The 24,942-nt window shown below is 36.6% G+C and overlaps 1 protein-coding gene across 1 annotated transcript in view; it reads left to right on the forward strand.

Moving 5' to 3' along the window:
• THSD7A (thrombospondin type 1 domain containing 7A) overlaps positions 1-24,942 on the forward strand; it is a 206,866-nt gene that overhangs the window by 137,709 nt on the left and 44,215 nt on the right. The window contains exons 9-14 of the mRNA XM_056335125.1: positions 2,379-2,613; positions 5,681-5,796; positions 8,083-8,215; positions 11,024-11,127; positions 20,877-21,071; positions 24,461-24,724. Coding sequence (XP_056191100.1) covers positions 2,379-2,613; positions 5,681-5,796; positions 8,083-8,215; positions 11,024-11,127; positions 20,877-21,071; positions 24,461-24,724 — 1,047 coding nt within the window. The remainder of the gene's footprint in view (positions 1-2,378; positions 2,614-5,680; positions 5,797-8,082; positions 8,216-11,023; positions 11,128-20,876; positions 21,072-24,460; positions 24,725-24,942) is intronic.

The raw sequence follows: 24,942 nt of genomic DNA on the forward strand, positions 1-24,942 counted from the left end.
TAATTTGAGGCAGCACAAGGAAATGTTGTTTTTCTTGAGAATATGGCATACTGATGTGTAAACAAAGAGTATATTTTTAATTATTAAAAAGATTTAGTAATAGTAATAGGTGGTTTATATTTACACAATATTATTTCCACATTTTGTTCATTCTTTACATAGTTTTTTAACTATTGGTTTAATTTGAACAGAACTGGATTCCCACTGAGCTTCAGACATTCATGCCCCAACGTTTTTCATTTACAAGTCAATGTCACTCTTGTTTTTCCCCCAGAATATACATTCTTGCACAGCTGTCAAAACTAAATCTAAGTTGTCACTTTATTCTCAAATGCCTTAGGAGCTGGTGGTTATGGAATACATTCCTGGGGAACCATTTCTTCCCACACACACACCTTTAATTTATGAATTTGCTTAAATATTACCTTTGTGTTTCTTTTTGAGCTAACATAATATGGAAACAATTAATTTCGTAACCTTCATTATCTCTTCTAAAGTCTCATTTTTATTACCCTTGTACTGGGGGAGCATGTCTAGACTCTTTATATAAATCTGTTGTCTCTCCTGTACCAAATAATTTGTGACTTTGCTATCTTTTATTATTTTTTCTTTGCAAAATACACTTGCTTTCCTAATTTCATTGCTTATATTCCTATCTGCTGGTGTTAGCTGGGATCTTTTTTTATTTCCTGAAGGAAACTGCTTGAATAACTTTTTGAAAGTTACTACATAATTTTGTTTTACCTATTGTTGTTTTATTTCCTTTTTTAGGAAAATGCATATGACATTTTGCCTTGTTGCTTTGCATATTGATACATATTTAAGCAATTCTGATAGACTTAAGTTGCATCCATTTTGAGCCAAAAAACAATTTAATTCCAGTCCTTGCTTAATTACATTCACACCTTTTAAAGTTTTTATTATTCCCCTTTACAAAACTTAAGATTACCTAGTCTTTGGCATGACATCTCAGTTAATAAGATGTTTACTGTTGCTTGGTTGCATGAATATTTTTAACCTAAAGTCAGAAGTAAAAAATATCTCTATGGAAAGAATTTGAGATTTGGATTTTGTCTTGTGTTTTCATTAGAATGGCCCTTTCTTCACGTTTGCTGCAGGTCTAGACAGCCCACAGAAGCAGTTTGGGGTATAAAGTATTTTTGTGCTTTTGACACTTGACTTGTGTTGGAGTACTTGAAGCATATGTTGTTTATTTGATTACATTTAGTTGTTTGTTTAATTTCTCTCAACAATAAGTGCTTAAAACCCCTTCCCTCTTGCATGTCTGTAGAGCAGGAGGTCAACGTAAAGTTCAGTGTTGGGATACAAAGGCTAATACACTCTCTGACATGTGCTTGGTGTGAGCATGCTTTTTTCTTTTTGGAGAAAAGTTGGATGACTCATCTGCAGTAACTAATAAAAAGCTCCTCTTTCAGTGATCCTTCTTACTGTTCTTGTCTTGTAGGAAAAACTAAAATGTTGTTTAGAATTTCCCTGGCTTTCCATCACTTGGAGATAGTTCTATTGTTCCTGCGTGGGCCATGAATGTTTAAATTAATTTTTAAGCCTAGATTCTGTATGTCTAGCAACACCAGAGACCTGTCTAGTCAGAGGGCTAAATGTCTAGTAGCCTATGATCAAGCCTGGAAGGAAAGACCTCTTCCTTACTCGTGGAGGATTGGGAGGCTAGATTAGCTTTGAAGTGCTTGAATATAAGAAACTGGACATACTATCTGAAACCAGACACAACAAAGATAGCATTATCTGACCTTTTCTTCACAATTATTGACACATGAATGCATTTTAATCTTAACCTGCAACAGCCTTTGTTATTTCAATCTGGACCTGAAATTGCCAGCTGTGCCATCCTCTTTGGTAATTATGTAACATGGATAAATACCCACTGGGAGCTAGGACAAGAGCTCCAGAAACCTTTCTAATTGATACGTGAATCAGACATAATCAGTGGTCTCTACACATACATAACTAGAATATTTAATAATTTCTTCTGCCTAGAGCCTTCATACCTCCTTATGTGATCTCTTGCAGTCTCTTTTAGAGAACCCCAAAATAAAAAGGCTGTATATTACTCCAAGCACATAGTAGTGTGTTATGGAAGTTATGATTATTTTGGTATCCTTATTATACACATTCACATTTACTGTCTATGTACAGTCTGTTCTGTGTAGTCTGTTGACTGAAGTTTATCAAAGTCAATATTGGGCACATGAAGAGGATGAAAAAGTGTTTCTTTCATGGAATCAAAGTGGTAATATGTAACTAGCAAGATTTCAAAGTGCATTTCTTTCTTTTTTTTTTTTTTAACACATTTTATTTCCTTCCACTGCATGAACTTTTGCCCTGTTTTATTGTTCCAGGCGGAATACAGTGCCCAAATAGTAGTGCCCTACTGGAAACGCGCAGCTGTAACGAGCACTCTTGCACTGTGTATCATTGGCAGACTGGCCCATGGGGACAGTGCATAGAGGATACGTCTGTCTCTGCTTTCAACTCCTCTGCCAGCTGGAATGGGGAGGCCACCTGTTCTGTGGGGATGCAGACAAGAAAGGTCATCTGTGTGAGAGTCAACGTGGGACAAGTGGGCCCAAAAAAGTAAAAATCTTAAAAAATATCTTCATGCTGTAATTAGCTTTGGATTTTGCTGCTTTCTATGTATATCACCAATGACTGCAGGCAAAGAGGTAAAGACCTCCTCCTTTGTGTTATCATGAGGGAACAATTAATCTTTTAAAAATATAAAACTGAAGCTACAGGAGGACTATATAATAATACCTTTCTCACTATTGATTTTTACAGTTGATATTTACAGTAGTGATTCTGCTGACAGCTGACTGACTACTAAATCCAGTTGGCTCCATCCTATCATCAGGTTGAGTCCAGATAAAAGTCTTGGGATATGGGTGTGGTGTGCAATACAGCACCATTTCCAAGATCCTTATGATACCCCCAATCAAACTATATGTGTACTATATGGATTAGTGCATTTTCATGCAAACATACTGTTTTGGATCGAAATGCAATACAACCCACGTAAGTACATCTTCTCACAAGCAGACCAAGGAGGTGAAGCATCGTGCAGCTCTGACGGGGCATTAGTCTGAAATATTAGTTTGAACATTAGTTGACAATCTTCTTGAGGCTTTATTCCCATATAAATGTTTTTTTTAAGAGATCCCTTTGGCCCAATGATTTCATTTTACAGTTTAATATATGACCAGGGTTAAATACAGATTACCTGCTAGTAAAGTGAGTTTGATAATATTTTAATACAGTTTAGCAAGTCTGTAAATATATACCACTCGGGACAGATTCAAAGCTGGAAGAGCAGATAGCAGAGGTCATTTATAAAGTTCATGAGGCAGCTATTCTCCCCCTAAATATTTGCGTGGTTCCTGCCATTTGTTGCTTTATTCAGCAGCAGACTTATTCCAAATTTACCTTAAATGGAAATATGGGGAATAATACCAGAAAATTAATAATCTAAATATTACATATCTGCATTAAGTTGCTGTTTTATTCAGTCACAATACCATTATGTCTTTTACTTGGTACTCATTTTACATTTTAAAAAAAAACCCTCTAATGATTTATCTCCCTTTCAAAATCTACTGTTAATGTCTTTGCCTTTGATTTGACCTGAAATTTTTGGGTGGAGGGCTGTTTTACTGTGTCATAAATGAATCCTGTAAAATGAGAAAAAAGTCTTAGTTCATCCTTCAAATTGTCACATTAAATTCACAGAATTGTTTTTAAAGACCCAGACATTTAACATGAAAATGTAAATAGGAAACTTGTTTTTAAGTCCCCTTAATAAAAAGGATTACTGTGGTATGATACAATCAATATTATTGGCCTTATCTACCTCACAAGTTACAGATTTCAGCTTGTGCCTTTTGTGTTTAATTTGACCTTGAGTAAGGACTGCAAAAAAATCAATACTTTGCTTTAAGCCACATATACTAAATACAAACAATATAAAAGGTAGAAATGGTGTTCTAATTGAACTAATTGCCTTGCCCAAGGATCTGAAGAGGCATGGTAATGTTCAGTGCTCCTGAAAGTTGAAGTTCTCAGTGAAACAGTGAATACGTATAATCCAGTCTTTTTTGTATGCTTGCAATTTCTTTGTTCTTTAAGGAAAAAGTCATTAGTAAGCCAATGTTCAATACCTTGCAGAAGCACTTTTAATTTTAACCTTAGAGAAAATTTCTGAAAACATAGTCAGTGTGTGTGATTGGTGTTTTTTTTAAAGTGTGCCTGACCTCTGCATATATAATCTGATTTTATGAATCAGACAGAAGCAAAGCACAATTTGACCTAAAATGTAGAGAGTGCTTATGGAGAGGTGATGGAGATTTACCTTGCTATAGCTATAATATTTTATGGTCTTTCACGTTGGTATTTTAGGAGAGAAAAGAGAACAGGTGGAAATGTCATTATAAGAGGGCACCAAGAAGTTGGTGCTGGTTCACAGTAGTGGATAATACTTTGAGAAGTTTATGTGAATTGACAGGAAAATGCAGAGACAACCAATGGAAATAATGAACTAGCAATTGTTATTGCTGAGGAATATGTCCCTATAAAGCTGCAATTCAACTTTTCTTCTCCTTTCCCACTGCCTCTCCGCCCACGCTGCACAGACATACTTCTCCACTGACCATGGAGAACACATTTTCTTGGTAGCTCATTGTTAGGCTTGCCTGTGCTCCCTTCAGCCTGGCAAGAAAGATGCTTCACACTAGCCAAGCTTCCCCATCTGATCCAATCCAAATATAAAACTGGTCACCCATCTCACTGGTCCCAGATGCCCAGCAGCCACAAGAGGAAAAGCTGGTAAATATCAATGCTTTTCACTAATGAGATAAAAGCTCCAAAATATGGAAGTGATATTTTTCTTATCTCTTTATATATTCCTCTGACAGTCCACAGTCTGCATGCTTTCAGGGCAATAGTAATATCGAAATTATTTTAAAGATTCACAGTACTTCTGCAAATAGTTATTGCATCATTCTGAAAACAAGTATTGCAGCATAGAGTTGTTTGTCCTTGATGGAAAAATAGAAACACAGGCTGGGGAAAATGACCTGGGATAATGACTCCCGTATGTGGCACTCCAATAATCCCTTTTATATGCTGATCAAGCATTTTCCTAAAACAAGTGAGGTTTTCTGTCCCTTTTGACAGTCTTTGACAGTCTCATTGATCTGGCAGTTTCAAGCCCATTCCTGTGATAATCACGGCCAGCTTATACCTATTTTTCCTGGGTTAGCAGTGTTTTGTTTAAATATGCTTCCTTCCAGAGTTTATGCTTCTGGTAAGTTTATGAAGAGCTAAACATGTATTTTTCTACGGTAAAATAGATGGCTTTTCTTCATAATCATTTGGAAGCTTGAAAGTAACACTTAAGAGGCAGTCTGGAATGGTGAGTGAGGAAAGATGATTTTTTAAAGTTAAATCCCCAGGTGCAGAATGCACCAGTTATGTCTCCTTTCACCAGATATATTTAAATGCTAATTGTTTTAATTTCTGTGTTTCATCCTGGTGAATTCTGGGCAACTAGCGTTCTCCTCATGCCTGCAGGCATTTGGTACCTCTCGTGATTCACTTTACCGCAGAATGGTTGTTTATTTGATAATGCTTCTTTTTTTCATTTTTTTAGATGCCCTGAGAGCCTCCGACCAGAAACTGTGAGACCCTGTCTGCTTCCCTGTAGGAAGGACTGTATTGTGACTCCATTCAGCGACTGGACAGTGTGTCCTTCTTCATGTCAGGAAGGTAATTTTATCCATTGTGTGCTAGTAGACAGATTTTAAGAAAAAAGGAGTTAGGCTAGCAGTCACTTTTGTCAGAATGCTTACACACATCTCTTTCTGACAGAGGACATGTAATAGCTGGTACAGTACCTGCAGGGAGGACTTAGCAATTTTGCTGAAAAGAATAGTTATTTCTATATGATCTGTTTGGATGACTAACCACCACCCCCCCCCCCCCCTTCATTTTTTCCTATTTTTATATTAAAAACTCCCATTTACATCTTCTGCTAATAAAGAGATAACTAGTCATGGAGTAGACACGTATCTCTTCGTTTAACAACAAAACAGATACTGGTACAGTTGCAGTATTTGAATTGTCAGATAATAACATGGTCAGATTTGGTCTTTGAAAGTACATGTACTGCTTGCTCATTGGAAAAACCTGAGCTTTATGTACTAGGCGATAGGTAGGTAGGTAGGTAGATATGCACATGTGTATAATTTTGGCTGGTTTCTTCTACTCCAAGGAAAATTGAAGGAAAGTTAATAAAAATCAGCAGACTTTAAGTTGATGTTAATGGTCTGAGTTAACCATACATTCCAATACCATTTTAATACTCTTGGCAAAGCTCTTAAAAAGAGTGCAGGTTGCCCCTGAATTTTTATTACTGGAGTCATCCATGAAGTTAAACTGATGACTGGCTTAATATTGCCACATTTTTATGCCTTATCTCTCTCTCTCTCTCTTTGAAGCTTAACAGGAGGTGTTTTTCTAATATATATTATTACAGACAGACTGTAATACCCCATGTTCCACAGGGTGCTAATCCCTGTGTGGGACATGGTGATTACTCACAGCTACCGTATTATCAGAATGTAAGATATTGTTACATCAAATATACATGTTTCAAACGCCACAGCCAATTTTTTATGCTTTATAAAGGACAAAAGCATAAAGGCATTTTTTCATTAATTCCTATTAGTGATTAGTGCATTCTAACAAATAAAAAAAGGGTTAGGAAGATTAAATTCATAACCTTGAAAAAAGAACAGACAATTAAGACCATTGAATCTGAATCTATTAAATAGTTATTCATTATTAAATACTGTGTTATTTTATAGCAGTATTAATCAGTCTTTCTGATATATTTTTATTGAGGCAGATCATCTTGGACAAAAATGCCATCCTTTTCTGTTCTCATTTCTGTGGGTTTTAAAAGAGTTCTTGATGCAATGAGCATATCTTCACCAACTTTTACTACAAACTAGCACGCAGGCTTCTGTAAGACAGTATATTTGTGAACTAATACAGGCATTTTGTCTATCCAGTGAGGCAAAATCTTTTCATACTACACAAACAAAAAAAAATATATTTCATAGGTTTTACCTATTTGTGTCAGCAAGCTGGTCAGCAGCTTTGCTGGTCAGCACATCTGTCTTGCCCCTTGTGCCAGCTCCTGGCATCTCCTGGAGATGATTGACTCAGGAGTGGGGGGTTTCCTCTGCATTGAAAAGCGGCCAGGTGGTGGAGAGCCACCACCGGGATTCTCCTACCGCTTGCTCCTAATTACAGTTGCTTGGCTGTGGTCCAGCACGCGTCTGTGTTCAGACAAGCTGCAGCTGCTGTAATAACCCACCCAAATCTGATACCAACCCAGTCAGCCAAATGCCTGTGCCACAGCTCTCAGGGGAGGGATGGGGGGTGGGTGTGGGGGGAAATCCAAGATTTTTACCTAACAATATTTGTCTGTTAGGTGTATTAGGTATTGCTGTGGAACTGTTACAGATTTGTGGCTTTTCTTTTCGTTTTCTGCCAGAAGAACTGTTATCTGAAGATGACAGAGATCAAAATTCCTACAGGAACTATTTTAGCATTATCATTAATCAGTTTATCATTAATAATGAATGACTGTAATAATTAAAAACTGTAGATAAATTCCACAGCGGAATTTCTCTTTCTGGTTTTACATGCAAATGATCAGGGCAAACTTACACTTTGAAATTGTAAAATGTAGCAGCAAACTGAACGGGTTTAATTTTTGTTCACTTGAACTGTGTATTCATTTTGGCTGTATATTCATTTGTTCAGTATCGCTAATACTGCTTTCTGTTCAGTTCTGATTCCTGGCCTTTAGCTGAGATTAAACTGTTTTATCTTTTAGGCTTGATTTTCTGCTTATGGACAAAATAGCATGTCAATATTAGAGCAATCAGTTCAAATACCTGTGGTATTAGATCTTATTTTTCCCCTAATTACTGTCATCCCTATGGAAGTAGCAGGGAAAACAGCCACCTCTACTTTTTGCAGGGGGTGCCACAGTAAAGAAGCAGTCCCGTCACCGTGTTATCATCCAGCTCCCCGCCAACGGTGGTCGAGAGTGCCCAGACTCTTTGTTTGAGGAAAAGGAATGTGAAGCTTCTCCCATCTGCTATAGCTACAGGTAGTGTTAATCAAACAGAGATGGATTGGACCCGGTTTTTCAATGTCTCTAAAGCTTGCTGAATTCCACTTCTTAACAGAAGATGTTCTAATATGCACTATGTAGCAAAACAGGTTACATAGCTAAATCAAGGTTTCAGAACAGATACGAAGACTCAGTTGGGCCCATCATGAATCAGTGGTTCATTTTATTTGTTCTTTTGCAGGAACACTGCAACAACTAAGAATTACTTTCCAGGATAAATCTTTCCTAGCGAATAATTTGACATTCTATACAATTAAAAAAATCTTCCTTTTGAAATTATCCAAAGCACTGAAATGCAGCCTCATCTGTTTAGGGCAGCCGAGTTCTGCTGTGACACTGTGCCACACACTGTATCCTCCATCTTCCATCCCTGTCAGCCCTGGAATGGTCCACAGTTGATTATATCCCCTAATACACAAAATTCTCTGCTCACTTAATCTTCACGAAAGGACACTGAGGACTGTTCTGGCAGGTGGGGATATTCACCACAACTACTTCAGAAAATTTTTGGGCAGTTTCATAGTATCCATCTGAGTGGCATGGGAAAGTAGACATACAAGATCTGGGTGTTGACACAAAGTTTAGAAAAATCTGATGCATTTAGTTGTTGGATTTACTTAAAAAATAATAATAAAAAGAGTTTATTTATGAATAACAAATATAAAATATATTTATTGGAAGACAATGTTTTGTTTCTCCACCTTCTAATTCCCATGAAACTGCTGTCTGTTGCAGAGGTACAAATAGAATTCAAGCTTATTTTAGTGAAAACAAATTGGGATTAAAGAAGTGTGTTGCTTTCATCATCTGGCAAGAATTATCATTGCAAATTCATTAGGAGATCACACTATATTCAACTGAAAGATATGAAAGGATGGAAAACAGCATTGGGAAGCTACCAAAATCAGTACTCCAAACATTAGAGAAATACAGCTTGAGAGCTTTTTCTAGTCAGAGTTTTACCTTTTAAAATCTGGCTGCCTTTCATCTTAGTATCTTCAGTACCAAATTTTACCTGAGCTAATGCATGATAATGTGCTGAGCAGAAGAAAGAAGAGTTGCTAGGGAGTGGTAGATGCAATTATTTGTATTTCATGACACAAACTAATACCGTATGTATTTTCTGTATGTTTCCTTTAACATATTTCTGATCTATACACATGCTGCAACAGATGGACTCACAGACCCAGCCTGGCTTATGCCTTAGTTCGGATACTGGCCCTCAGAGGCAGGTTGCAATAAAACCTGAGGTGCAAAATCATTGAGATTATTTTAAACGTGAGAGTAGCTGATGGTTTGAGTTGTGGATGTAGCATTTCCCCCCACCCCAACTCTGAGTAATTCAGACAACTGCATTATTTCATAGATGTGACAATAACCACAGTTGCCTGGAGTTGTTATATTTAAGTCCTGGGGTATTCTGCAGCACTAGAAGGGAACTTTGTAAAAGTTATATAGCAGTTTATACTAATGATAGAATAGTTTAGGTGGTCAATATTGTTATCAAAGTTTTTTGCAAGTTCTTTTTGTCTGTATTTTATTTTGATAGGGTCTGGGCCCATATACACGTGTTGGCTCACACATTTGTAAAGTGCTGCCATTCAGCTACTGGAGACTCTAGGTGCTCTAGGATCGCCCAAGGCACCCACACAGTCATTTAAACCCACTGTCCCAATACTTTGCTGTAGCTGGGGTTCCTTTTTGCTTCTGATTTCACCATTTGGGATAGTATTTGGATGATGAAGCCTAGCAAGGCAATTTGTTTGTTGTGAAAACTTTACCCTTGTAATAATATCATTTGAAATTTGAGAAAACAAAACAAATTCTAAGACTTCACTCATCTGACCTCATCTTTGTAACTCCAGTATTGTTTGTGCTTCAAGCAAGGCAGAATTGCCATTTGTTGTTGTGTTGCAAAGAATGCCTAAGGGAGGGGGGAAAGAAAAGTCCTGGGGAAGAGGAAAGAAGGAAAAGTGAAAGAAATGCACTAACATCTATATGTGACAGTATTCATTGCCAAAAGACAGTCCCAATACTACATGAACCAGAAATCAACCCTGAAGACTTATCTCTGGAGTGTGTTTGGGAAACTTCAGCATGTTTACTTCACTGAGATAAATGGAAAAAAGAAAGTAAGGAAGGGAAATGAGAATGAGGGGAGGTTTGTAATAGCATGCTAGCATTTAAAACTCATCCTTATTTAATGGGTCCATGTTGTTTTTATGAGATGTTAATGTCACTTCACTAAATCTACTTCTTAAATTTTAGTACGTCATTTTGTTGACTGGTAAAATACTCAGCATGATCAGATATAAATCCATAGCAAAGGAGTTCTTCTATGGAAAGGGTATTCAAGTCATATAGTTTTATTATTTTATAAATTATTCTTTTTTGAAATTTCTTTCTCACAGCTTGTACGTGTTAATGCTTTTTATCAATGTCTAATGCTCATACTATGTTTTGTATTCACTGTTTATTTCTTAGGTAGTGTTAATGTACCTTTATACTTTGAAATCCTTGAAAATATATATGGTTTACTTTCTCTTCCTTCCTTCACCTCCCCCTTCCTTCCCTGTGTCCTTAATGGCCTAATCGTAAAAGGAGAAAAGAAGTTAACAGGAAAGAGGGAAGAGTTTATGGTATTGTTGCTGTTTGTTGTGAATTGTCTGTGACCAGTTAGTATTAATAAGCAACAACTTACGGTGGTTTCTAACACTCTTTAGCACTGACGGCTACAAGTTTAAGTGGATTGTTTGAAGCTGGCTGCTTCCCCTCTCATTACAGGTGGAAGACCCACAAGTGGCGCAGGTGCCAGCTAGTTCCATGGTATGTGCGCCAAGACAGTCCAGGAGCACATGAGACTTGTGGACCTGGGCTACAAGCAAGAGGTTAGGCCCGTTGTTTCTGTAATTTATTTCTCCCCTTTGTTTCTGTCATTTATTTCTCAGAAATCTATATCTGCACTGGTGTGGGAAATGCCTAAAATTTTAGTCATTAGAACCTAACATTAATTTTATCTATCTTTATGTGCATCAGCACAGGAAAATACTGAATGCCAGTATGGCAGGGTGCATCCTAACCAGTATTTGGCAAATGTTTTATTCCTAAAATAAGTGTTAATTTATTTTTAAGTATAGATGCCACATTAGTCCTTAATTTTATGGTATTGTTTGTTCATTTATTTCACCATCCTTACCTGAAGCAAGTTTGAAGAGTTTTTTTTGTGGAAATTATGTTTTCAAAAACAAGAAAAAGAAGAAAGGGATGGGTGACTTTATATGTTTGTTTTTGTGAAAAAGGTTGTGTGAATTCACCTGTGAAAATGTGACATTTTTCATGTGGAGGGGATGTGAAGGCATGTTTATGGGTATATCTATTAGACCAAATATAAGGCTTTGTTTGAAAATTTAGGATCAGAGAACCCTACAATAATTTTGAGCTGGAAGGATGCTCTGGAGGTGCCTTGGTCCAACCCTCCAGCCAGAGCAGAGCCAGTTTCAAAGTTAGATGCCACCCAGGCTACAGCAGGTTGCTCAGGGCCATGTCTCAACATGTTTGGAGTATCTCCCAGGACAGAGATCCTACAGTGTCTCTGGGAACTTGCTCCATTGCTTGTCCAGTCTAATACTGCATTTTTTTCCACTAATATGTAAGCCTAAATTTCCCTTGCTGCAATTTGTGTCTGTGTCCCCTTATCCTTTCACTACATACCTCTGAGAACAGTCTGGCTTTCTCCTCTCTATACCCTCAAATTATGTAGTGGTAGAGAGCAATGGGAGCAGGACTTTTCATTTATACTATTCAAGTTCAGTGCCAGAACAATTCCCCAGGCTGTAAGGGTCCTCTGAATTGCAGCCCTACTCTCCAGGTAGCTATTGACTGCCCCCCTCAAACTGGTGTTGTCCCTGAACTTGCTGCGGATGCTTTCTATATGGGTTGTTAAAGATGCTAAACAGAATTGGCGCTGGAATTAACCACTGAGGTGCAGTGCTCTTAACCAGCTGCTCATTGGACTTCAAAGCCATGGACCCTTCAAGCCAAATGATCCAGACATTTTTGTACCATTTGCATTTAATAGCAAAGAATTTTTGCATCCACATCCAGCTTTGCTGTCACCTGTCTTCATAGAGTATTTTGTGGTCTTAACAGAATTGTGTATGTGTGACTCTGTAAGTATAGTCAGGAGGGTATTTTAGGTGCGTTAAATAAATTCAGTATGAAAATAATTGCAGTTCCTACTTACTGTGTTACAGTAATTGAATTTCTTTGAACTACTAGTCAACCCTGAATTCCTGGAAGGTTTTTTTCTTTTACCTTTTCTGAGTGCAAACTCCTGTCCGTTAAAATAATATTGGCTCAGCAGATTGTGGAATTCCTGAGCAAGGACACTGCTTACTGCAGAATTGAAATGTTCAGGTCATTAACTTCCTCACAGTATTAAAGGAGGTTATGGTATACTTTAAAAAGTAAATTTGAAGCTTGTATCTTCTTCCACTTACTCAGAAAGTTACAGGAGATCAGTTTAGGGCTTACCACAAAATGAAACCTCAAAGTATTGCCCGCTAATAAAAAAGCCTTCCGACTGTGCTAATTCTTTTGAGGGTCAGTCACTAATGCAATTTATCTCTAGCGGCTCTGGAGGATACATTCAGATCACACACTGAGCAAATAAGATTTCTGTCTTTGATGGTAGGAGTTCAGACAGTACAAAATGTTGTCTTCTGTACTTGTGTGTTAGTACCTAAATCTCTTGACTTTGCCTCAAAGTCAGTCAATAAAGAAGGATAGCTAACTGTAGTGCATGCAGATTGGGTTTTATTATTCTTGTGTGTCATGAGAGTTTTGGGGTTTTTTTACTGTAACTTCAATCATGTGCAGTACATACACACATACAGAGTAATACATGATTTTGGCATTACTGGGCATACAGTTTTCAAATTGGTGAAACAGACTGGCAGAATTTCCCTCTAGTATTAGACTGAGTTTGATCTTGTGAAAGATCATATATTCAAGCAATAGTCTTGTTCCTACAAGCAGATATAATGGAAGTAGTTCTCTAGTGTAATGTGGTCAAGTGGTAGGATGAGCAATCATTAATTAAGAACATGGGATGCAGCTAAGCCTGAAGAAAGTAGGTGGTTTCAGCAGAATTCTGTAAATGTTTCTGAGATCAACTGTTAGAAAGGGAAGATTTTTGTTTGCTCATGCTTTTTGTTAAGTCTATCCAATGTAGAAATTTTATTATGGAATTCACAGAGGAAGTTATTCAGGTTGGATAACCTAAGATTATTTGTGCCTCAGTCCAAATCTGTAAATACGAATATAAATACTGTCCAGCCTGTTGCAGTAGTGAAAATTACAGGCATTAAAGACAGCCTTTTCAGTGTTTTTCCCATTGATGTAAGTGATGTAAATTAACATTAAATGTAAGTTTTGGACATAGGTATATTATGCACCATATCTCAGTGGTTTAATACCTGACAAAGTGTTGAATGTATCATTTAATTTTATCTCAGTAGTATAAACTGATAATCTGTAGAAGCTAAATAAACTAGTACAGATTTTCTTTATATTGAGAAAAGTTAAATATTTTCTGGTTTCTTGAACACCTTTACAATGAATATGACTTGGAATTAAAAGTTGAATCTTTGCACAAAAGTAACTTTCACTTTGGAAAACAGGCTTCTGCAATTCTAGAAGTTATTGGCTGAAGTTTTATTTACTTTTTACCTCAGAAAACTGAATTTTGAACATGAATAGTGTGTTTTATTTGTTTTATATAGGTTATCTCCTACACAGAGCATTAACACATTCGCTTTCCCCTCTTACATTTCAAATTCTGCCATGAAAATAGATAGTGTGAATTTTCAGTGATGCACGTTATTTCATTTGGTCCCCTGCACAAGAGTTGATTTCATGCAAGGTGCTCACTGAAGGGAGGCTGACCTAAAAGCAAGCATCTGCCTGACTGAGCTCTGCCCTGGACAGTATTAGAAAGATTTTACCAGTTTCTGAAAGACTCTGGAAAATGTTCTGTCCTCTTTCCCTGCTAATTCTTGGCTCCCTCCTGCATGCTTGGCTTCTAGTAGATAAATTTTCTACAATGGAAAACTTTGCATGCGAACATGTTTTTAAAAATTATGTACTATAAATCATTTGTTTAGACTATTTTGTGATGTAGATACACAAAAGAGTGAGCTACTACTGTCCTTTTAAACAAGCCAAAATCAGGGAATGCTAAACACTGAAATATGAAATCTGCTTGGTATAACATTCTGATACTGCATTTATAATGGGATACTGGAATACAGGTATTTTGAACAGTACATTTAAATGTGTTGGTGATTCCTGTACAAATGTTTATGATACTGTGAAAATTGTGGACATAGGAGCATTTTTTTGTTCAATTGAAAAAGAGGTCTCAAATTTCTGATGCTCATGAGTCCCAAAATCACACATTCATTCATCTGTTTGTGGTAATTTACTTTTAGATGACAAAGTGAAACAATTATCTTATAGAAGTAATTTCAGCCTTTTGGTTTCCTGTGGACAGGCCTTTTATTTTGTGTTGATCCTCAGTAGAGCAAGTAATTGTGTTTAGTTAGTTATCAGTTACTCTTTTTCAGTGGGTGTTGCCAATGCTATTGGATTGTCCTGTTTCTGATCTGATTGCTGATGTACCAATAGTGTTAACATGGAAAGTATCAGCAAATGCGTTAAATAAAGAAAAGGAACATACACCAGGGAAAAGGCACATCTGGCTATGCATTCATAAGCAGTTTATTTTGAAGAAAATAATCTGTTACCATTCATATTTTAATTAGAAAGATTATTAAATCTGAAGGAAAAACTAGAAGTTACAAATAATTAAAAATGACTGGTTAGGTGTCTAGTCTTAAGTCTCTGAGTAACTAGAACATATGCATGCCTTGAGATCACAGCTTTACTATTTACATTCTTCAGCTTTTTTTATCACATTGGTCTTCCTTGACAGAAGATACTTGAGTGAATCATAAAGTTTAGAATTGTGATTCATTGTTAAAGGCAGCTCTTTTTCTATCCATCTTCTGTGATGAAGGTTTTGTTACAAATTATGTCAGTTTAAATGAATGTGTCACAAAATTAGAACTTGGGTCAATACAGAGGAAAGAAAATTAAGGGGTTCGGTAGTTTTTGGTTTTTGCTTTAAGAAAAGAAAAATTTCCTTTAGATTTTTTTTTAAATAAAAATGTTTGTTAGTCATTCAAGCTAATTATGGACAGGTAATTTACATCTAAACCTAAGCATAGGTAAGCATTTACTACTAAAGCAGTTAATACTAAAGCAAATTCATAATTGTTGTCATGAATCTTATTTGAACAAGGCAGATAGTCATGACAATTGTGTTGAATTTCTATGATGAATGAAAACGCAGTCGTATCACTGGTAAAATCCCTTTTAACAGTGGATACGCAGGGCAGGAAGGTATTACAGAACTGCAGTAACTTAAGACTTCTGTCTTTTGTTTAAAACCCTTAAGAGAGGATATTATGGGTGCATCAGCAAATAGTTTGAAACTTCCTTTTGACGCTATCCAACAAGAACAGGAATGCATTTATGTTGTTTCTTTTCACAAGTTGTTTCTAAGTTAACAGGAGTAAATTGACCAGATGTCTTGGTGAGTCACTTGAAAACTAGGAAGGAGAGCCACAGGGTGTTGGGAAATACAAAATAAATAAATAAATAAATACAAAAACTAGAACAAAAGCATAAATGTTTAATAAAGTCAGGCTACTAGTATTTGATGGGGATGTAGGCTATAAAACTCACTGTGAGAGGAACCTGCTCCAGTTAGGGTGTTGTAAGAGATACTACTTTGTATTTTTAAGGCTGACATTTATTAGCACGTACATAACCTCTAAGTAGTGATCTGCTTAGTGAGATAGTTTAATGTATGAAGTTTGAAATTTTGAACAACTTAGGCAGATATCTATTATATTATGCTCCTATCTTCAAACCTGTGTTGGTAAACCTCAGCTCCACTGACATCTGAAGAAATTTAGAAATACAGTTCAAATCCCTTTCAAATTGTATCAGGAAAGCCTAGGAAACTTACTAAAAAAGCTTGTCCTGCCAGTAGCTGCTGCAGGTTTAAGGAGATCTTGTTGGGCTGCATCCCAGCACAAGTGAAGAGGACATGTAGCAGATGAGAAGCCCAAGTGCCCAGACTGCAATAGCCTAATCACATCATGATGTAAATGCATGGATGCACATAGTAAGGGCTATCCCAGTGACCAAAAAGAGATTTGCAAAAGGATGCACAGCCTACAGTCCTTGCCACCATAAACCTTCCTCAGGGTTTTGTAGGAGCAACGGGATGAAAATTGTGAAATCTGTCAGCATTTTCTGTAATAGCAAGAGGAAATTTATAAATTTGAAGTAACCTGGCTATCACACAAAATATCCGAATAGCTGTACTTGCTGTCACTGGGATTTGTCCCTTATTAAAGCGCTGATCCTGAGCTCTCGCTGTTCTTCATTCACAGGGTGTATATAGAGTTATTTGAAAGATGGAGCGATGTCCAAAGGGAATTGAAGGAAGCTTGCCAGGGTGGCTGTGAGCCCATGCAGAGGCTTTGCAGGCTTGTTTGAGCTGCAGGGAGGCTTGGAGGCAGAGCCAGCAGTATCAAGCCCTTTGCTTCTGCTGTAGCTAAGCAGGGACAGCAGCCTCTCCCTGGGCATCACTTATGGGGGTGTGGGGGATTTGCTCTCATGGAGTTTTGTGCCCTTATTGAAAGCACAAGAAAGGAGACAAAATCATATAGCTCCTTCATGGAGCTATAAACTATCTTAACATCATTGAGACTTAACAGATGAGAGTGCCCTGTTGCCTGGTTCATATTTTAGTCATTGCAAAGGACAACAGGCAGCTTCAGGTTTTGTAATGAAGTAAGAATCTGGGCAACAGTGCGCAAGAGCAGTATTTACATGAGAAATTATTTTTTTTATTGACAAAACAAGAGCCAGAATCTCCAGACAACTATATTCAGCAGAAACACATTGTTATTCTCTTTGGTGCGTAAAGAATGCTCAGGCTTGTATTTTCGCAATATTCTTGGCACATGCTTCTGCTTTAAGATACTTCATAATAGAAACACTTCATCATGCAGTGTCTAGTCTGCCATGTCCCACAGAAAAAGGAATAAACATAGATGAAATCATAGCCCATGCAGCACTGATAGTAGGTGTAAGAAACATTAGTTTGCTGAAATAATTTATGCCGTTCTAGAAATGAAACAGAATATTTTTGTTGTTAAAAGTACTTAACAGTTGAAAAAATGATATCCCAAGTGTGTTGTAAAACAAAGGAAGTAGAGCACATTCATTTATAAAATACTTTAATTTTTAAGTGTAAAGGTCACGGAATCTTACACCTCAGTGAAATCTTGTGAAGTATACTAATGGTAGTAACACTGGCAAGGTTTTTATATAAACCCATGCATAACAGGACTTGTTCAAATGCAGTCTTAGTGTTTCACTATGCCAACAACAAATACGTTAGCCTGTAGTCCTCTGTGGCTTGGTGGAAATAATGCTATCAGATAAAGTTTTAATTACATCAAAGTCACTTGTCTAGAAAATTTAGACTGCCATTTATTGCTACTGGTTTTATAGTAGTTGAAGACACTTCTCTGTAGAGAGAACCATCAATCTCCGCAACTTTTACAGATTATAATTAAAGGACCATGGGTTTGATCAGAGAGGTGGGGGATGAGTTTGCCCAAATTAGGTTGAGAGTGGAAGAATTAATGCCGCTAACAGCAAGAGCATTTCAGATGTCAAGTAAGACATTTACCTGGCCAAAATAATGCATTAATGGAATGTATACAGTTGTCAAAATCCCTGCTTTAAGTAATGGAAAAAACCAGATCTGCTCTTCAACAGTCAGAAAGTGTATAAACCTTTCAAATTAATACTTGAATCTGTAGAATAACAATAGGAAAAAGGAATATATAGCGAAACATCCAAGTCTTATTAACTAGTAGTAACACGTATAGTTATGGAGAGGCACTGTGAAAATTAAGATTCAGGAATTTATTTAGTATGCCAAGCTGTCCTTTAATTTGTGGTGTTATTAAGGTGAAATATTTAGGTCTCAAGAATGAAGAGTTTTCCTGCTTTGATTGCTACGGTACAACTGACAGTTAATCTTGAAAAAAACCAAAGTGTTGATCCTCAGGGAAGCTTCACACTTGGGACTGCTTGATGTAAATTAGATGCACTAATATGAGTCTGAAAAAAAATTATGACAGAGTAGATTAATAACCAAGAAAGATGAGGGAATGAATATTGGCTTTAGAAAAACTGAAACTAGAAAGAAAGTATTCTTCAATGGACAATGTTTATGGCCTATCAAAGGACTAGATAGGGAGGCAGTATGTAAAATGGGAATTAAACTTTTGAAGAAGATTATTAAAAGCTATGGGTTAATCAGTGGACGGCCTTTTAGCCCTTGGCTAGGTATAGTTTTCATTTCTAAAAATGGTGGCCTATATCTCCCTGAGAATATAGTGAAGATAATGCAATTAGTTTTGCTGATGCATGCACATGCCAAGGTCAAACTCAAGACAGAGGATTTAGGTTTGACCTCTGTGAATTTCCACGTGGTAGAACTAGTCTGAACTGTGTTTTTACCTTGGGGAAACCGATGTGTGATATTAGCAGAGAAGAGTACCTCACAACAATCCAAAACCATAGCCTAGGCTTGTATTGGAAGATACTGGTTTGACTTGTGGTTTTCCAAAATATTTGTGTAATTTAGAAATCCTGTAGTAGGTGCAGTTAACCCATCCTTAAAATAGTTGTTGTATGGATATTCAGGTTTTAGATATTTGATTTTGCTTATTGAATCACTATAACTATATCTGAAGAAAAAAAGGGTTTCCTCATGTAAACTACACCAATAATAATAGGATTTGACAGAATAATTGTATTAGACAATGTACAGCTGGTCAGTCCCCCAATAAGCACAACTTAATGCAGTATTGAGCCTATTACAAACTGCAGGCAGCGCTGCTCCAAAGGGCAGTCAAGGATCGGGGAAGTTGTTTGCTTAGCATCTCTGGAAAAACAATCCTCCCTCCCTTTCACAGAGTTTTACTGCAGATATGTGGCAAAAAAAAAAAATATCACTTGGGACCTTTGGATATATTTTAGCAGGCACACAGGCTTAAAATGGACTATGTGGGTCATCAGGTACAGCTTCCTACAGTCATCATGAGGTAGAAACTTAGTTTAGAACTGTCAGACAAAAGCTTTTTTCAGAAATCATAGGTCACTAAACCTTTACAATTACCTTACAGCAATCTAAAACCCCAGAAAGTTTCCTCAAATATTCTTCCTTTTTCCTCTGAGAGGAAATAGTCACTCATAGCCAGTTTTCTGATTTATTTTGAAACTGCATTCAAACCTCATTTTTCTCCAACAGTTCAACTTGTTTATGCCATAATACTTTGGTTAGTAAAATTTACATTTTTTTTTCAATTCATATACCAATAAAACAATTAGTGTCAGTACAATCGAAGTGCCATGCTTAAATTATGGAGTGTAATATAAAACATGATATTCCCTCATACGTATACAGAATGATCTATTGTATTTGGATGCAATTTTACTGCAACAATTGGTGACCTAAATTACTTTCACAGTCATTATGAGATACTGCCTCTGCTGCATGCTGTCAGATGCCAAGTAGCATAAATATAATTCTATCGTGTAAAGAAGCAACTAGAAGTTTCCAATGTTGTTAATGTGTAGTAAGTTTTATGTTGTTTTGGGCAAGGAAATAGAGTTAGAATTATTGAGGCTTAGGTTAGAGTAAGCAACACTGTTAAAAAAATATCCGTGAAAAACAATAATGGAGCTTTGTTAAAAGCTGTATTAATTAAACAGCCCTATTCTTTGCAAATCCCTATGTTCCAACTGCTTCCTTTTGTGCCACCTGAAGTTTTGTTACAAAACTTTTTTCTTATAAGTAAGAAGTTTTTAGGACGTGGCTATCCTGTTATAAAAAGTTGTACCCCTATTGAGTGATACTCCACCCCTAGCAAACATGCCCTTCAGCACTTTTTCAAGACTAGTAATTGCTAAAGAACATCAGGCAGAAATGCTGATGTGAGTGGTTAACTGGCATGCAGAATTCAAATATGTTTCTAAATTTTATGGCTGTCTTTTTTTTCTAAAATAAATATTGCTGATAACATTTTATAGCTTATACATTTTTCAGCTACTTAAAATGTTATTGCAAGTTTTTTAATGTCTGAGTTATAGCCTGTATCAGTAGGAAAAATGATAATTTGAAAAGTGGTATAACAGGTGTGGGTAACATGGTGCAACCTTTATAATATTTACAGTTGCCTGTAAGATTTTTTTTTTTTCCTGGTAAGTCCTGATAAATAGTAATTTAAATGGAATCTCAAAAAAGTCAGAAATGTCAAATGTATTCTTTCAAGGCATAATTGATTGCAAATATTAGGTTATTGTGTAGCTATTCTGGGCTTTCAGTGTGATTTTGTAGAATATTGTAGACTTTCTAAATTGAATAGAGACATTCATGGAAAAAAATGCTGAATTAAATTCCATCTCTTCTTGCTTTCAGCAATTACTTGTCGCAGACAAGACGGTGGACAGGCTGACATCAGTGAGTGCCTTAAATATGCTGGACCATTACCATCCTTGACACAGATATGCCAGATTCCCTGCCAAGATGACTGTCAATTTACAAACTGGTCAAAGTTTTCTTCCTGTAATGGGGACTGTGGGGGAGTCAGGACAAGAAAGCGCACTCTTGTCGGTAAGAGTAACCAGAAAAATAGTGCATCTTTTATTAATTATTGCTGCTGTTTGGATTAAAACCTGTGTTGTTCTGCGGTTCCCTTATGACAAGCAAGCAACTTTTGTCATTGTGGCAGAAAGCAGACCCAATGTCACTGTCAGGCTCTATGTACTGTTGGTGGAACAAAAAAAGTAACCCCTCAGGAGAACAGACACCTGCCACGTGTCTCTGGCTCTTGATCATGGGCAAGTGGCTAAACAGAAGATGGGAGAACATAGGAGTCCAGGGTTTCTTCTAAATGGAGTGCACCTAGTGAACTGAAAGCATTTCTTTTCCTGGCAGGCAAGTCAGCATTGTCTGTAGCACCAGAGAGGTGATAAATGTAAAGCAGTGTGAATAACGAGCAATCTGATCCAATCAGAGGAAATGAGATTAAAAAAACTTTACCTGCACTTTTGTTGAGCCCTGTGTTATCGTTTCACCAAAAAGGACACAATCGTTTGCTATTTAAAATACACAGTTTTCATACTGTGTTTATTCCAAACCCTGATTTTGCACCCTGCTTCTGCGCACAAAGAGGCCAGGAAAGCTGCTGGTTTATGGTTTATCATTTGTGCAGTATTACATCCTTGACATTATGTATTAGTGCAGTATTACGTCCTTGACATTATGTATTTGTGCTAAGCATTTAACAAATATAAGATACACCTTTGAGGTTACACTCTCAAGCAATTTCTTGGAGTTACAGCTTAAAATATGAAGATATTTTTCAATAGCTTTATTTTTTTTCCTTAAGCCTTATTTTGCTAATAGTTTTCAGGCAAATATTTGACAATTTAATGAATGTTGAAAAGCATGTAACTTACAGATACTGATTGGCTTAATTGTGTAAAAAGCCAAAGGTCTTGGAGTTTGCAGCATGATGTCGGTAGTGTGAGGCACTCTGAGAAGTCCTGATATAGGAAATCTCTTCACATCACTCTCAAATCACTTGCAGTCCCAGATAAGGTTAAACAAATTTAATTCTATTAATACAAGAAACTAGATTCGGAAAACTGATAATGAAAACCAGAGTGGCCACAGACCCTACTAATTATTTGCATTTTCTTGATTTATTTATGTTTTCTCAGCTAAGAGTTTAGGGAGCAGGTCTGCAATCTGTTTTGATTCCTCAGCAACTGTGACTCTGTGCACAAGCTATATCTTGCCAGCATTATCTAACCAGATTGAATTGGGTCTGTTTTCTTTAGCTTTGTTTTTCTTACACAGAACTGTAATTGAGAAAAAAAAAATGTTGCAATTTCCCTGAGCTTCCAATAGAAAACCTTTTAAGAGAAAAACTGGTGAAAGTGGATTTTCTTTTCTTTTTTTTTTTTCTTTTTTTTAATTTTTTTTCCAATTGGTGACAGAACAGTCAATGACGATCTCTCCTTGACAGGATCAGGTGTAAGTCACTTGCATTCCTCTTCCTACTTCTGGTCTTGGCTACACCAGTACTTCTGTCTTGGGTGGTGTTTTGGTACATTTAGAATTACTATGTCAGCTGAGTCTTTTCAGCCTCTTCCTATAGTTCATCATTTTCAGCTTTAAGCTTTGGTTTACCTCTTTTGAACTTAGCTGCAGTCTTGAATGTCAGATTTATGATTAAGCCGGCCCTTTCCCTGGCTGAATGTTTTTTCTCCAAGTTGTGTTTTCCATTCTTCCATTGACTTCCTCCAGCAGCTCAGATCAACACATGAAGAAATACATTGCTTAATTTTCTGACTTATTTTTTGATACAACTCAGGATGCTCTTTTTTTGTGTCCCTTGAATCCTTTTGGGGTTTTAGTTAACAGAATAAAAAGTTTTTCCAATGATGTTCAATCCCTTGCCACAAACTTTTCCTCGTTCTGTGTGATGGCCACCCTTTTAATTTGAAACGTATTTTTTCTTCAACTTCTTTTTAATCTGTTGTGGTTTGTCTTTTTCTTCTGCATGAAATGAAGAGTAAAAAAACATGCTCTGCTTCTGAATTATAGCTGAAACTTCAAGGGTAAGAGATGGCCTCTGTCACAGCACTGTTTGCCAATTAGACTGTATTGTTGGTGGTGGAGGAAAGCTAGCTAAGGGGGGTGCCCATTAGCAACCTCAGCAAGAATGTGATAGGATCCAAACACTATCCACTGCTTCATGCCCCTGTAAATCAGAAGACCTGTGGACAATGAATAATTAATGATCTTCAAGAAGGCTCGCTGTGACTGTCTTACAATTCCAGTGAACTTTATGCCAGGTTTGCTTCCACAAGGGAAAAAAAATCCCAAACATTTATTTTTTTTTTAATTTTAAAAACAAAGCAAGAAAGAACAGATTCCCTTACCACAGTATTAACACTTTGAGATGCTCCCCTGTCCTAACTTACCCCTTCAAACTTGCTAAGACTGTAATGTGTGCTGTGGTGTATTCTCTGTGACAATGTGTTACGCAGGCTAACATGTAAAGCTGACTTGGAGCAAATTTGTAATTATTTATGGTGAAAATGTGGAGAAGTGTATTTTTAGTATGCAGCTGTGTTGTGTTCGTGTATCAAAAAATCAACTTCTCTTGAGGTACCTTTTTTATATTCTATGTGAAGGCAGTAGTAAATACAGGCACTAAGGTTGTGTCCAGTACCTTTTTTTGAAGAGCAAGGAAAATACTACAGGATATTAATTTAGAGTATTATCTAAGTAACAAGTGTTTTTAAAACTACTTTTGCAAAGACTTCTACATTAATATATATGAGCTTTTTAATATGAAAAAGAAAATGGAGCAAACTTTACCAAAGAGAAAAGTAAAAGAGGTTTACTGGGAAGTGGAAGGTGAGTGGATGCCTGTGCTCCAGCTGTGGAAGGAAAATGAAAAGGGAATTGAAAAGAATCAAATTCACAGAAAAAGCCTTTTTAAATTAGTAGAGAAGAATGTTAATAATTAAGACATGTACAATAACAGGTAATGAAATTAAAGGATTTTGACATTTTGAAAGAAGATACTACTGTAGTGAACATGCATGTTACTTCATTCTGCCATTTTCTTCAACTTGAGAAAGTTTTATCCAGAGACAATTTTTTTATTGGACTGCACCCTGATGAAATTGGAAAAAAGGGTGTATTTGTTTAACTGCTGACTTTTTCAAGCTGTACTCCCCCAGCGCTTTATCCAAAGTAGATATAAATATGTGGCTTTATTTTAAAAGATGTTGCCTTTGTGCAAATTGTAGGCATCCATTACTTTAGAAATTCAAGTCATTAACCTAGATTAATAAAAATTAATGCAACTAGTTTTAGGCATATGTATTTGATTGCAAGCACTTGTTACAGAAGTCTAAATGAAATTTTTGGGAGGCATAAATGGATACAAAATTTCTAAAAGAATTATTTCTTCTTTCTAGGAAAAAGTAAGAAAAGGGATAAATGCAAAAACTCTCAGTTGTATCCTCTGATTGAGAATCAGTTTTGTCCATGTGACAAGTACAGTGCTCAGCCTGTGGGAAACTGGTCGGACTGTATTTTACCGGAGGGTAAGATGGAAGTATTGCTGGGAACAAAGGTACAAGGAGACATTAAGGAATGTGGACAAGGCTATCGTTACCAGGCCATGGCATGCTATGATCAAAACAATCGACTTGTGGAAACATCACGATGCAACAGCCACGGTATTTAGAAACCTCTTTTCTTTCATCTATTTACTTATCTGCTTTATTTAATTTAACATAATATGTGTTGTACAGGTGGAATTAGCAGATTAATATTTATTGCTTAGGCTGCATTTTATCCCAAGATACCTTCAAACCCAGCACATGTTTCTGCTGACCGGCAAACAGTAAATTTAATTTTTACTGATGACTACGGTGCAATATTTAAAAGTAAATGA

This window comes from Falco biarmicus, chromosome 4 (genome assembly GCF_023638135.1).
Source record: "Falco biarmicus isolate bFalBia1 chromosome 4, bFalBia1.pri, whole genome shotgun sequence".
In the NCBI taxonomy this organism is placed as follows: domain Eukaryota; kingdom Metazoa; phylum Chordata; class Aves; order Falconiformes; family Falconidae; genus Falco; species Falco biarmicus.